This window comes from Orycteropus afer, unplaced genomic scaffold, assembly GCF_000298275.1.
Source record: "Orycteropus afer afer isolate SDZICR_OR568_19922 unplaced genomic scaffold, OryAfe1.0 scaffold00500, whole genome shotgun sequence".
NCBI classification, from domain to species: domain Eukaryota; kingdom Metazoa; phylum Chordata; class Mammalia; order Tubulidentata; family Orycteropodidae; genus Orycteropus; species Orycteropus afer.
Window position 1 is genome coordinate 1,113,810 of NW_006922087.1, and position 12,212 is coordinate 1,126,021.

General features: G+C 41.1%; 1 protein-coding gene across 1 annotated transcript in view; it reads left to right on the forward strand.

The window, feature by feature from the left end:
• Positions 1-12,212, forward strand: part of PCSK2 (proprotein convertase subtilisin/kexin type 2) — a 495,543-nt gene that overhangs the window by 470,765 nt on the left and 12,566 nt on the right. The window contains exon 11 of the mRNA XM_007955378.2: positions 3,482-3,709. Coding sequence (XP_007953569.1) covers positions 3,482-3,709 — 228 coding nt within the window. The remainder of the gene's footprint in view (positions 1-3,481; positions 3,710-12,212) is intronic.

Genomic DNA, 12,212 nt, shown 5'->3' on the forward strand with positions numbered 1-12,212 from the left:
GGCTTCCGAGGCAGTATCACTGCAGAAGTAGATTGTCCAACCTTCTTTCCGAGGAGTGGCTGGTGGTTCAACCCCCTTCTGGTTAGCAGTTACATGCCTTAGGCACTATACCACAAGAGCTCCCATATATATTCATGTTGTTGTTGTTATGTGCCCTCAAACCTGACTCAAAGCAAACCCTCCTTAGGTTACTGAGGCGATATCACTACGGAAGTAGATTGCCCAACATTTCTTCCTAGGAGTGGCTGGTGGGTTTGAACCACCAGCCCTCTGGTTAGTAGTCAAGTGCCTTAGGTACAACACTACCAGAGCTCCTATATATATTCATAGAGGACACAATTGCATATACTTCTGAGACATAACCAAACACCCTGTAGATGGTTTTCTGGGTTTGAAGCCTTATAGGACCTTAATGTCATGAAACAACTCAGTCAATTTGCATCACAAAATTCATGTTCTGTATTCTAGTGAGGTGAGTTGTGTCTAGGGTCTTAAAAGTTTGCAAGCCACCATCCTAAATACAATTTGTCTCTACTTGTCAAGAGCAAAAGAAAAAGAAGGAAACCAAAATCTCAGAAAAAAATATATATATATATATAAAAAATCTTCAGGGGTAACAGCCTATATGAGCAATGGCCTCATCTACCCTGAGACCAGAACTAAATGGTACCCAGCTACCACTACCAATGGTTCTGATCAGGGCTACAACAGATGAAACCTGATAGAATGGGAGAAGAATGCAGAACATAATTCAAATTCTTAAAAAGTCCAGACTTACTGGGAGTTGACACCAAAGGACTCCCTGAGATTATCTTTAAACTCTTTAAACCTTGAACTGAAACTATCCACTAAGGTCACCTTTTAGTGAAATAACAGATTGGTACACAAAATAAGGATATTAGCCATGAGTATGGTGCTCCATTAAAATACTATCTATATAAGACCAAAAAGTCAACAATTACTATAAAACAGAAATGAGAAGATAAGGGAGTAGGGAAAGTAGAGCACTGGAAATGGAACAACCATAAAACAATTTAAGAGAATGTTGACTCATTGTGAAAAAATGTAAACTGAACAATTTGTGTAGAAATTGTCAAATGGAAATCTAATTTGCTGTGTAAACTTTCACCAAAAGCACAATAAAATATTTTTTCAATAAATAATAAAACTAATACTGTAACAAGGCAAAAAATAATAGTTTCCCATATTACACATAATGCACACTTATTCTTTCCTATTCTGTTACATTTCATTTGTTTAATGGTCGTCCCATCCATTATATCATTGGTTCTCAACTTTGGCTGTTCTTTGGAATGATCTGTGAAGTATTAACAATTTCCAGAGCCTGAGTTCCACTTCCAGAGATTCTGATGTCATTGGTCAGTGGTGTGTCCAGTGGGATTTTAAATGTCTTCCTAGATCCACCAGAAAATTTTAATGGGCAGTGCAGGTAGGGAACCTTTGCAATAAGTTGATTTTCTGGCTCATAAATGGGTCATGATGTGTAGTTAAAAAAAAAAAAAAAAAGATACTGAGTAACATGAGACACTAATTTGACAAGACATAACATTTGCAAGCAGATTCATTTATTCACTGGACAAACAGTGTGCCAAGATCTGTCCTCAGTACTCAGGATACAAGTATACTGAAGATATTGTCTCTATCCTAGAAGAACTGGTAGCCTCATGGGAGATAAGGGCATATATCAAGGCTATAGCAATGCACTATAAACAACGCATCAAGGAGATGCTTCAGGATGTCTGGAAACAGATTATACCTGAGTTCTCCAAGCTGAGTGAAAGTATTCCAGATTGGGTTGGAGGAGAAGAGAATTCAGACAGAGGGAACAGTGTTTGAAAATACCACAGCTACGTTTGCACATTTGAGAAGAATTATTTGGAAAGTAAGTCCACTCAAACATGCCACAGCTTCCATCTACAAAGTCAGAGTTACCCAAATGGCACAACCCAAATGGCAAGATGGTGGTCCTAAGATGATTTCAGTTAAGACATCAACATATCATTTAAAAAACTTGGAATCACACAGTGAAGAAGTTATTTGCTTTCAGTTCTCTTTCAATATGGTCAATTCCATCAAGGAGAAATTCTCCACTTGGTGCTTGCATGTCTTTAGCACCTCTCTACCACTTGCTGATCCTCCTTTTCACAAAGAGCAAACAGGTCTCAGGCTAAGAACCGTTGGCACACAAGAGTATCTGGCTTGAATTTAAAGCCATCAATCATTTATATTTATTTTTATTCTTTATATTAAGTGATATTGGTTTTACATTTATAAAAGAAAAATCACATTTTCTTTTTTAAGTAGTTTATATATATCATATATACAAAGAAAATGCACGAATCATAAGAGTTCAGAGTTCAACTCGATTTTCCCAAGTGGAACACACTCATGTATCCAGCACCCATATCAAGAAACAGCATTCCCAGCACCCAGAAGTCACTTTGGGTCCCCTTCCTGTCATCATCCTAAAAGACTACCGACTAACCTGACTTCTAACCGTATGGCTTAGTTTCACCTGTTTTTATATTTTAAACAAATGGAATCATACAGTATGCTCTCTTTTGTGATTGACTTTTTTAAGTCAACACGCTTGTGAGATTCATTCATCCATATTATTTGGAGTAGCTATCGTGCGTTCATTCTCATTGTGTAGTATTCCATTCTATAATTACATCTCAATTGGTTTATTCATTCTATTATAGATGGGCATTTGGGGGCTTTGCAGTTTGGAGCTATGAACATTCAAGTACATGTGTTTAGTGGATATATATACACATTTTTGTTGGGTACACACCTAGGAATGGAATGTCTGAGCCATAGCTTAGGGATATGACAAGCTTAGAAGATACAGCCAACTAATTATCCAAATCAAAAACCCAAAACCAAACCTACTGCCATCGAGTTGGATCCAATTCATAGCGACCCCTCTTTGGGTTTCCAAGACAGTCATTACAGTAGATTGCCCCATCTTCCTTCCGAGGAGTGGCTGGTGGGTTTGAACTGCCAGTCTTCTGATTAACAGTCAAATGCCTTAGGCACTACAGCACCAGAGCTCCCTAGTTATCGAAAGTAGTTGCAATAATTGACACTCCTACCAGGAATGTAGATGAATTCCAGTTATTCAACTTCTTTGTCAACAGTTGACAAAGAATTGTCAATCTATTGTCAGTCTTCTCAATTCTGGCGACCCTAGTGGGATTCAAAAAAATCTCTTTTGAAATAAATTTGCTTTAATAAGAAAAACAAAAATATTTTTAATTTACAAATAAAATAGTTATAAATAGCTCATGGACCCTTCCTTGACTTGGGGGTGGGGGACCTTCAGATGTACCAAAGTGTTACAAGGGCCCTATGTCTGGGTATTACTTTTCTTAGTCATGATGTCTCTCTTCCTGTCTCTCATTTCTCACCCTGCCCCTTGCCCTTGCTTGCTCTCTTATCTTCTCCCTCCTGTATCCAGTCTGGCTCTGACCTGGCGAGACATGCAGCATCTGACTGTGCTCACCTCCAAGAGGAACCAGCTTCACGACGAGGTCCATCAGTGGCGGCGGAATGGGGTCGGCCTAGAGTTTAATCACCTCTTTGGCTATGGGGTCCTTGATGCAGGCTCAATGGTGAAAATGGCTAAAGACTGGAAAACTGTACCTGAGCGATTTCACTGTGTGGGAGGCTCCATCCAGGACCCTGAGTAAGTGAAGGCAGCTATTCTTCTGCTCTATGTGAATGATGTCCCAGAGATGACGCCATGGGATTGGCAACAATATCAAATTTCCTGTCTATATCGAGATGCCTGGATTTGATGTAGGAGCAGCAATCTTCTAGGCAGGCTTGTAGAATTGTACAACCACAGAGGTGCCATTAACATAAAATAGAAATTGTGTAACTCAGAACCCCTGATTTTGGTGTGAGTCCTAACTGCTTCAGTGGTTTGTGCCATTTATCTTTGTATATGCACAAATATGGGTGTAAGCAGCAGCCAGATCAATAAACAGAACATGATCAATATCCTAGAAGGCTTCCTAGTGCCCTCTTCCAGTTATCTCCCCAAGGGTAACCACTATTCTTACTTCTAACTCCATATATTAGTTTATCTATTTTTCACTGCAGGAGCTCTGGTGGTGTAATGCCTAAAGCATTTGACTGCTAACCAGAAGCCTGGTGGTTCAAACCCACCAGCCACTCCTCTAAAGGAAAGTTGGGCAATCTACTTCCATAGTGATAGCACCTCGGAAACCCAAGGAGGGGTCACTGTGAGTCGGATTTGACTCACCGGCAGTGAGTTTTGTATTAGTCCTTGGATGGTGCAAATGGTTTCTAAGCTCTGCTGCTAACTGAATGGTTGGTGGTTGAAGTCCACCCAGAGATGCCTCACAAGAAAGGCCTGGTGATCTGCTTCTGAAAAATCAGTCATTGGAAACACTATGGAGCTCAGTTCTACTCTGGCACATATGGGTCAACTGGTGGTAATACTTAATACAAACTGAATCATACAGTATTTTTTTTTCTTTTATATCTAAATTCTTTTGCTCAAAATAGTTTCTGAGATTTGACCATGTTATAGCATCTACTTGTATTTTATTTATTCTCAGTGCTGAATAATATTCCATTGTGTAACTATAACACCATTTAATTATTCATTATACTTGTGGGCCAGTGTAAGGACTTGCTTTTTATCAGTGAGGTAGCTTTCCATTTGGACAGATGTGAGCAAAGAGCTCCACACCCAGAAACCATGGGGATAGTCAGGTATACCCACTTCACTTCCAACTTCTCCACCATGGCAAGAAGGATTTGGACAATCAAGATATTTAATTTCTCTCTGTCTTCATGGTCCACCAGTAAAACAGAAATACCAAATTTTACCATTAGTACTAGCTCTTGTACTTTGTCTAACTAGAATCACATGGCTTGCACACTTTTGTGGCCAGTTTCTTTTACTTTACATCATGTTTGTGAGACTTATCCAAGTTATCCCATGCATTAGTAGCTCATTCATTCTCACTTTTGTGTAGTACTCCAATGTGAGAGTATGTTTGTGTGATTTATGTCATTTAAATGATGGTAAAATCTGCCTCTTATTTATGTCATTCAAATGTCATTGTGTCATTTAAATGATGTTAAAGTCTACCTCATTTTAACCATTCCCTAACCAAAAAAAAAAAAAACTAAACTCACTGCCATCGAGTTGGTTTTGACTCATAATGAGCCCTCCTTGGGTTTCCGAGGCAGTATCTCTATGGCAATAGATTGCCCAGTCTTCCTTCCAAGGAGTAGCTGGTGGGTTTGAACTGCTAGTCTTCTGGTTAGCAGTCAAATGCCTTTGGCACTATGCCACCAGAGGGCCCAACCACCCCCTACCCTGGCCTTATTTCTGTCAATCATCTGAGGTTGGCCAGAGTCAAATCCCTTTCAGACTATATCTTCCCCTCTCTTCCCCTTTGGTCCTAAGTTCCCTGCAGATTTTGTTGTCAGTTATCCAGACCTGGATTCACATCTTCACTTCCCTAATTTGGACAAGACTTTTGACTACTCCGACACTCTAGCAGTTCTTGATCTTTTATTTGTACCATGCCCCCTTTGGTAGTTTATTGAAGACTATGGACATCTCAGTATAATGTTTTAAAATGCATTAGATAAAATACATAGGATTACAAAGGGCCAATTAAATTGAAAACCAATTATAAAAATGTTTTAAAAAACAAATTTGTGATAAAGTAATATATGTCCTTTTCATTAACATATTAAGTAAAGAAAAAATATTCTAGTGGTAAGTCTAATGGCCACAATAATTTCAGAGTATTGATAATGATCAAAATTCTATTTCAAAATGCCTGCAATGCCTGTAATGAAATATAGAACCAGCTGGACTTTTGGCTACAAAATGTAAGGAACTGCTAATACCACTGCTGTGTATGGCTTGCATTCGTGATTGAAGGAGAGGCTAAATTTCAGTTACAGGTTAGTGAAAATTAAGATGTGAGGTTTTTTCCATCTAAATTCTTAGACTCCCTGATTTTGGTTCATGAGCCCCTAATGGATCACAAAATAAGAGTCTCTTCTCTGTTTCTTCACCAGTAAAATGGAACAGATATCTCCTCTTCATCAGGTGCTGGGACACTTTAACAAGACAAGTGAAAAGCTGGCACAGAGTAGGCAAGGAATAAATGTAACTTCCCCCTTTTCCCCTCATCTGTGACTTTAGCCACTCCTACCTCACATTTGCTGACAAAAGAAAGATAATAGTCTCCTGGAATTGTGGATGTAGTAATTGTCTGATTCTTATGTAAGTTCTGAACTGTATATCCCCATGGCCTAAAATCACATGGGTGAGCATCCCCCCATGGGTAAGCATTCCCCCATGGACAAGTATTCCTCCATAAATGAGCATCCCCTCCATGGACAAGTATTCTCCCCATGGAAGAGAGTCCCCTCCTGGATGAGTGTCCCCTCATGAGCAAGGGCCCCCTATGGATAAGAGTCTTCCCATAGACAAGTGTCCTCTCTGTATACTGGGTGAGCTCCGAGAGTAAGACACTGATTGGCCAATCTGAATCCAAATCCCAGGCTCTTTACATATACTATCCAACATGGAGTTTCATGAGCTCCTACTGAGTGCACACTCAGGCCTTACACTAGGCCCATTGTACACTTAGGTGAGGTCCATAGATAAGCTCATAGGGTCATTACAAAGGAGAAGATCTTGGTGAGGCTAAAGGCATACCCAATTTCATATAACTGCTGAGAATTCACATCCAGACACTCTGACTTCAGAACCCACCCTACTGAGCAGCTTCTAAGTGTACCTCAGTGACTCTCCACTAAAGGACATGAAGCTCAGAGAATATCATAAGGGCTGTGCAGAAAGACTTTCTGCTCTCCTCGGGGATGCCAAAACACTCATCTGGGGGTAGAGCCCCCTCCCTTAACTCCATAACTGCCATGCTGGAGACTCCGTCACTGGCAGAGGCCTAGGCTGTTCTTCGGGAGTGACTGAATAGAGACAAGACTGGGAACAACTGTCCAAATGGCTAATTTAAAGCTAAGCACTACTAAATGCTACCATAACTAACTTTACCCAAAATAAACACAGAGTAGGTATTGACAACTGTTTCCCTCGCTTGAATTAATAATTTTCTCAGTGATTAGGAAGACCTGGGAGACTTCCTGTAATAGCAGAAATCTTACTGTCTGATCCAATAGCTGTGCCTATTGAGCACTGAAACTGTGACTATGAGACTAGGGGCTAAAGTTTTCTTTGATTTAATTTTAATTGACTTAAATTTAAATAGTCACATGAGGCTAGTGGATACCTTATTGGACAGCTCAGTTCTAAAACACATCTGGTAGCTATCCCTTAGTGGGAAGGATACTAAACAGTGCAAACAGAATGGCATTGCAAATGTAGTGCAGGCATACCCCCATTTTATTGCATTTTGCTTTATTGTACTTTGAAGATATTATATTTTTCACAAATTGAAGGTTTGTGGCAACCATGCATCGAGCAAGCCTATCAGCGCTATTTTTCCAATAGCAAATGCTCACTTCATGTCTCTGCATCACGTTTTCATAATTCTCACATGTCAAACTTTTTCATAATGTTATTATTGCATACTTAATAGACTACAGCATAGTGTAAACATATCTTTTTTATGCACTTGGAAACAAATAATTCACATAATTCACTTTATTGTGATAGTGGTCTGGAACTGAACCTGTAATATCTCTAAGTTATGCCTTTAACACCAACTCAGTGGAGTGTAAAGAAGTCAAGACTTCAAGAAAGTGTGAACAGTCCATTTCACAGCCTTATCCTTCCCCTGATAACCCTCTTGCCTTGGCTTTCTCCATCTCCCCAACCCCAGCCACTGCTCACTCCCCATATGCAAACTAGAGGACACCCACAATCCCTGCAGCCCAGAAGGCTTTCTCAGGGCAGCCCTATCAGAATGCAGGGAGTCTCTGAAGCTACCGTCTACTAGGAACTGCTCTCCTGTGGTCCTAGGACTAGTACTTCACCCATCATCTCATTGACTCACAGGAGACTGGTATCATTACCCTCTCCCTTTTTTTTTTTTTTTTTTCAGTTGCCACTGAGCCACTTCTGACTTGTGGTGACCCTGTGTGTGTCAGTCAGAGTGGAATAGTGCTCCACAGAGTTTTCAGTGGTTGTTTGAAAGTAGACCTCCAGGCTTCTATTCTAAGATGCCACTGGGTGGACTCAAACCTCAAAATTCTGGTGAGCAGCTGAGCACATTAACCATTTGCACCACCCAGCGACTCATTGTACTGAGAAAATGGAGGCTCAGAAAAGTAAAATAACGGCCCCAGTTCACAGAGCAGCCACTTCAACCTCATATTCATTCTACAAGGTCCTTGGGCCTGGAAACTCAGTCACATCTTGCAAAGAGGGAAAGGCCTACAAAGAGGAGTTTCCATAGACTTGTAAAGAGGACAAAGCTTCCTGCATCTGTGCATTCACAACCACTAGGCCAGCAGTGGGCCCCCGGGGATGGCCTCAGGGCCTCGGGCAGTCAGCTGCCACACCCAAGGCTGGCAGTTCAACCCACCGGCCATTCCCCACCAGGTAGCCAGGCCTTCTCTAGTAGCTCTGGTAGCGTAGTGCCTAAGGTGCTTGACTGCTAACCAGAAGGCTAGCGGTTCAAACCCACCAGCCACTCCTCAGAAGGAAGGTTGGGCAATCTACTTCTGTGGTGATACTGCCTCAGAAACCCAAGGAGGGGTCGCTATGAGTTGGGTCCAACTGGATGGCACATAACAACAACAGGCCAGCAGTGAGGTGGGCTGCAATGACCTCAGGGCTGAGTATCTATAGGCATATATATCTACAGTTAGCTGCACTTGTGAATTGGCTAATTCACAATCAACAAAAAGGTGGCATCATTGTAACATTAAGGGGGCCACTCAGCTAGGAATATGCTGGGTCCCTCCAAGTTGTGGTGCACGTTAATATCAATCCCTATTTTCTAAAATTGCACTGGACAAGAGGGATGAAGAACACAGATGGATCTCGAAGTATTCTCAAACTATGTGTGTTTGTGAGAGAAGGCGGAAGGCAGACACAGGGGGACGAAAGGGAGATGAATGACAACTTACTTGCTGAGATGAATGACAATTTATTGCCCAGTTTCCGTATATACTTAGCATTCTGTAACAATTCCTATAAAGAATGAATTTGGGGCTAGAGGGAACATTGGAACTTTTGTTGTTCAAATCCATCATTTTACAGTTAAGGAGTATGAGGCCCAAAGACGTGATTGTCCCAACATCTCACACTAGCTAGGAATTATCAGGAGCATTATTTTTAACAGAAGGAAACTGAGAAGCCATCTTGGTGCTAACTTAATCAGGCCCACAAGAGCAGGGCCTTGTCTCCCTTGTCATCTACTGTACTCACCACCACCCCTCCCAGTGACTAAAATATAGCACCTGGCACTCAATAGATACTTGATAAATATCTTCTGAATGAATGACTTAATGGACGTTCAGCCAGCACCAGCTAAGTATCTAAATGGTGACTACAGCCACAAATGAGGCCCAGTCTCCATTAGAACGTTCCATGTGCCCTTCAGTGTTCTCTGCTCCCTTCCTGCCCTGCTCTGCTCTATTTCCCCTCCACACCTGTTCTTGTTCTCAGATGCAGGTGGATTCTTGTGCATGTGCTTATTGGAGAGTTCAGAGGCTGAGTCGAGAGGCTCAGGGGGTGTGCCTCAGGCTGGCTGGCCGATGTGGCAGAGGAGGCTCTTGTCACCATTGCTCAAGCATCAAGGGACAGGAGGGGAGAAAGTAACAGCCATGCAATGCAGGGCTGCACAGAAACTGCTTCCTAGGTGGGGCAAGGGGTGATTGTCAGGTTTATGAGTATCCTCAGCATTAATCTTCCCCAAGAACAGTCAATTTGGAAAGTAATTTTCTAACAAGACTTTATCAAGAGATTCAGTGAAGAGCACTCAACTGAAATAAAAGAGAAAAGTACAGCTGTGGAGTGAGCAACGCAAAGCAAGGCCTGTCCCCTCAACCAGCAGTAGTCAAGTCACATTGCCCCAAACATGCTACACACAGAATGAACTGTTCAGATCCCTTGATAACTGTACACTTGACTCTTTTAGGCCAAATGCATGATCTGACCCTCTGAAGTTTAAGTGGCTTTGAAAATAAATGTTAGAACTTGATACAAACTGCACACATTCAGATCTGTGCACTTTATTCTATGTAAATTATACTATAATAAGAAAAATATATTTATTGTGTGTGTGCTAGCTCTCAAAAAAAAAAAAAAAAAAACATAGTTCTGTAAGAGCAACCAAAATCAAACCAGCTACCAGCAAGTTGACTCCAAGTCACAGCAAACCAACATGTGTCAGAGTACACCTGTGTTCCATAGGATTTTCAATGGCTACTTTTTTGAAGCTAGATTTGCAGGCCTTTCTTCTGATGCATCTCTGGGTGGACTTGAACCACCAACCTTTCAGTTAGTAGCCACACCTGTTACCCTTTTGCATTACCCAAAGATCCCTTCTGTAGGAGAGGGAGGAAACAAAACTCTGATGTGAATGCCAGAAACAGCAAGGGAGAGAAGAAAGTATGTGCTCTGCCATCTAACAGCAGTGTGACCTTGGACCCATTACTTCTGAGATGCTGTTCCCTCTTACATGAGTTACTACCCATCTGTCACTATTACATGGGAAAGAGACAACATCACAGCAACCACCTCTTGAATGTTCTTATGTGACTGCCACATAGCAGGTATTTTAGGCATTCAGTAAAGGATGACTGTTAATATTATTACTATCATTATTCTAACAAAACTATTACAGCTTCATAAATATTAATTCTCATCATATAGATGAGGATTCTCATTGCAGTAAGCCATTTTGATTCCCTTCACCTTTCCTTTTCTATATGTCTTTTAGATAGTCTCTTAGTGGTTACCATGAATATTACATTTAATAGCTCATATTTATAACACCCTAAGGTAAGTTGGGAGCTCCTGTGGCCTAATGCCTAAGGCATTTGACTACTAACCAGAAGGCTGGCTGTTTAAACCCACCAGCCACTCCTTGGAAGGAAGGTTGGGCAATCTATTTCCATAGTGATACTGCCTTGGAAACCCAAGGAGGGGTCTCTATGAGTTGGAGCCCACTCGACGGCAGTGAGTTTGGTTTTTTTTAAGGTAAGTTGTTACGAGTTAACTTCAGTAACGTATAAGAAATTCTATACCTACATAATTTTCCTGCCCATCCCCCATTTTGTTGTTATCACTAATTATGTCTTTATATTTTGTGTGCTCTATAACATAATTTTAACCCTAATTTGTACATTTGTCATTAAAAAGCATGGAAGAAAAAACAATTAGAGTTATCAAGCATCAGTACCTTATTACTAGCTTTTTATTTGTCCATACAATTCCTTTCATTGGGCATCTTTCTTTTTCATGTGTATCTTTGCATTATTTTTCACTGTCTTGTCCCTTCTATCTACAGAATCTCCAGTAGTATTTTTTCAGGCCCAGTCTGGTGAATATGACCTCTCTCAGCTTCTCTTTGTCTCACACTCAACTCGCTGCCATCAAGTTGCATCTGACTCATAGCAAGCCCTACTTTTCACCCTCATTCTTTTTTTTTTGAGATTTGAGTGAAGATTTACAGAGCAAATTCACTTTCCATACAGCAGTTCACATATATTTTGTCTCATGTCATTGACCACAAATTACCACAATGCAACAGCTCCCTTCCCACTTCCTCCCCATAGTTACCTCTTCCCAGTGTCCATCCCTCCATACACTTCTGCCCCCTGAGCTGTTTCCCTGTGCATAAGCAGCCCCTCTTTCTCCCATGATTGTTCTCCCAAGTAGTGTATCTACTTGAGGTAAATGTTCAACTCATATGCCTGTATTTCGTTTGGCTGGAAATCACAGGTGTGGGTTCAATTCCAGACCTGAAGGGCAGCTAGGGGCCATAGTCTCAGTGGTTCCACAGGCTCTATCAGACCAAACCTGGTCACCACTTTTTTTTTCTCCAAATGATTTTTACTTTTGTTCTACATTGTTCTCCCTCTCTATCAAGGGTCTCCTAAATAGATCCCCTTCTAAGTGGATGACAGTGGTAGCTGGGCACCATCTAGTTCTTCTAGTCTCATAGTTGTATACACTGCAGATTGGATGGTGTACCAGT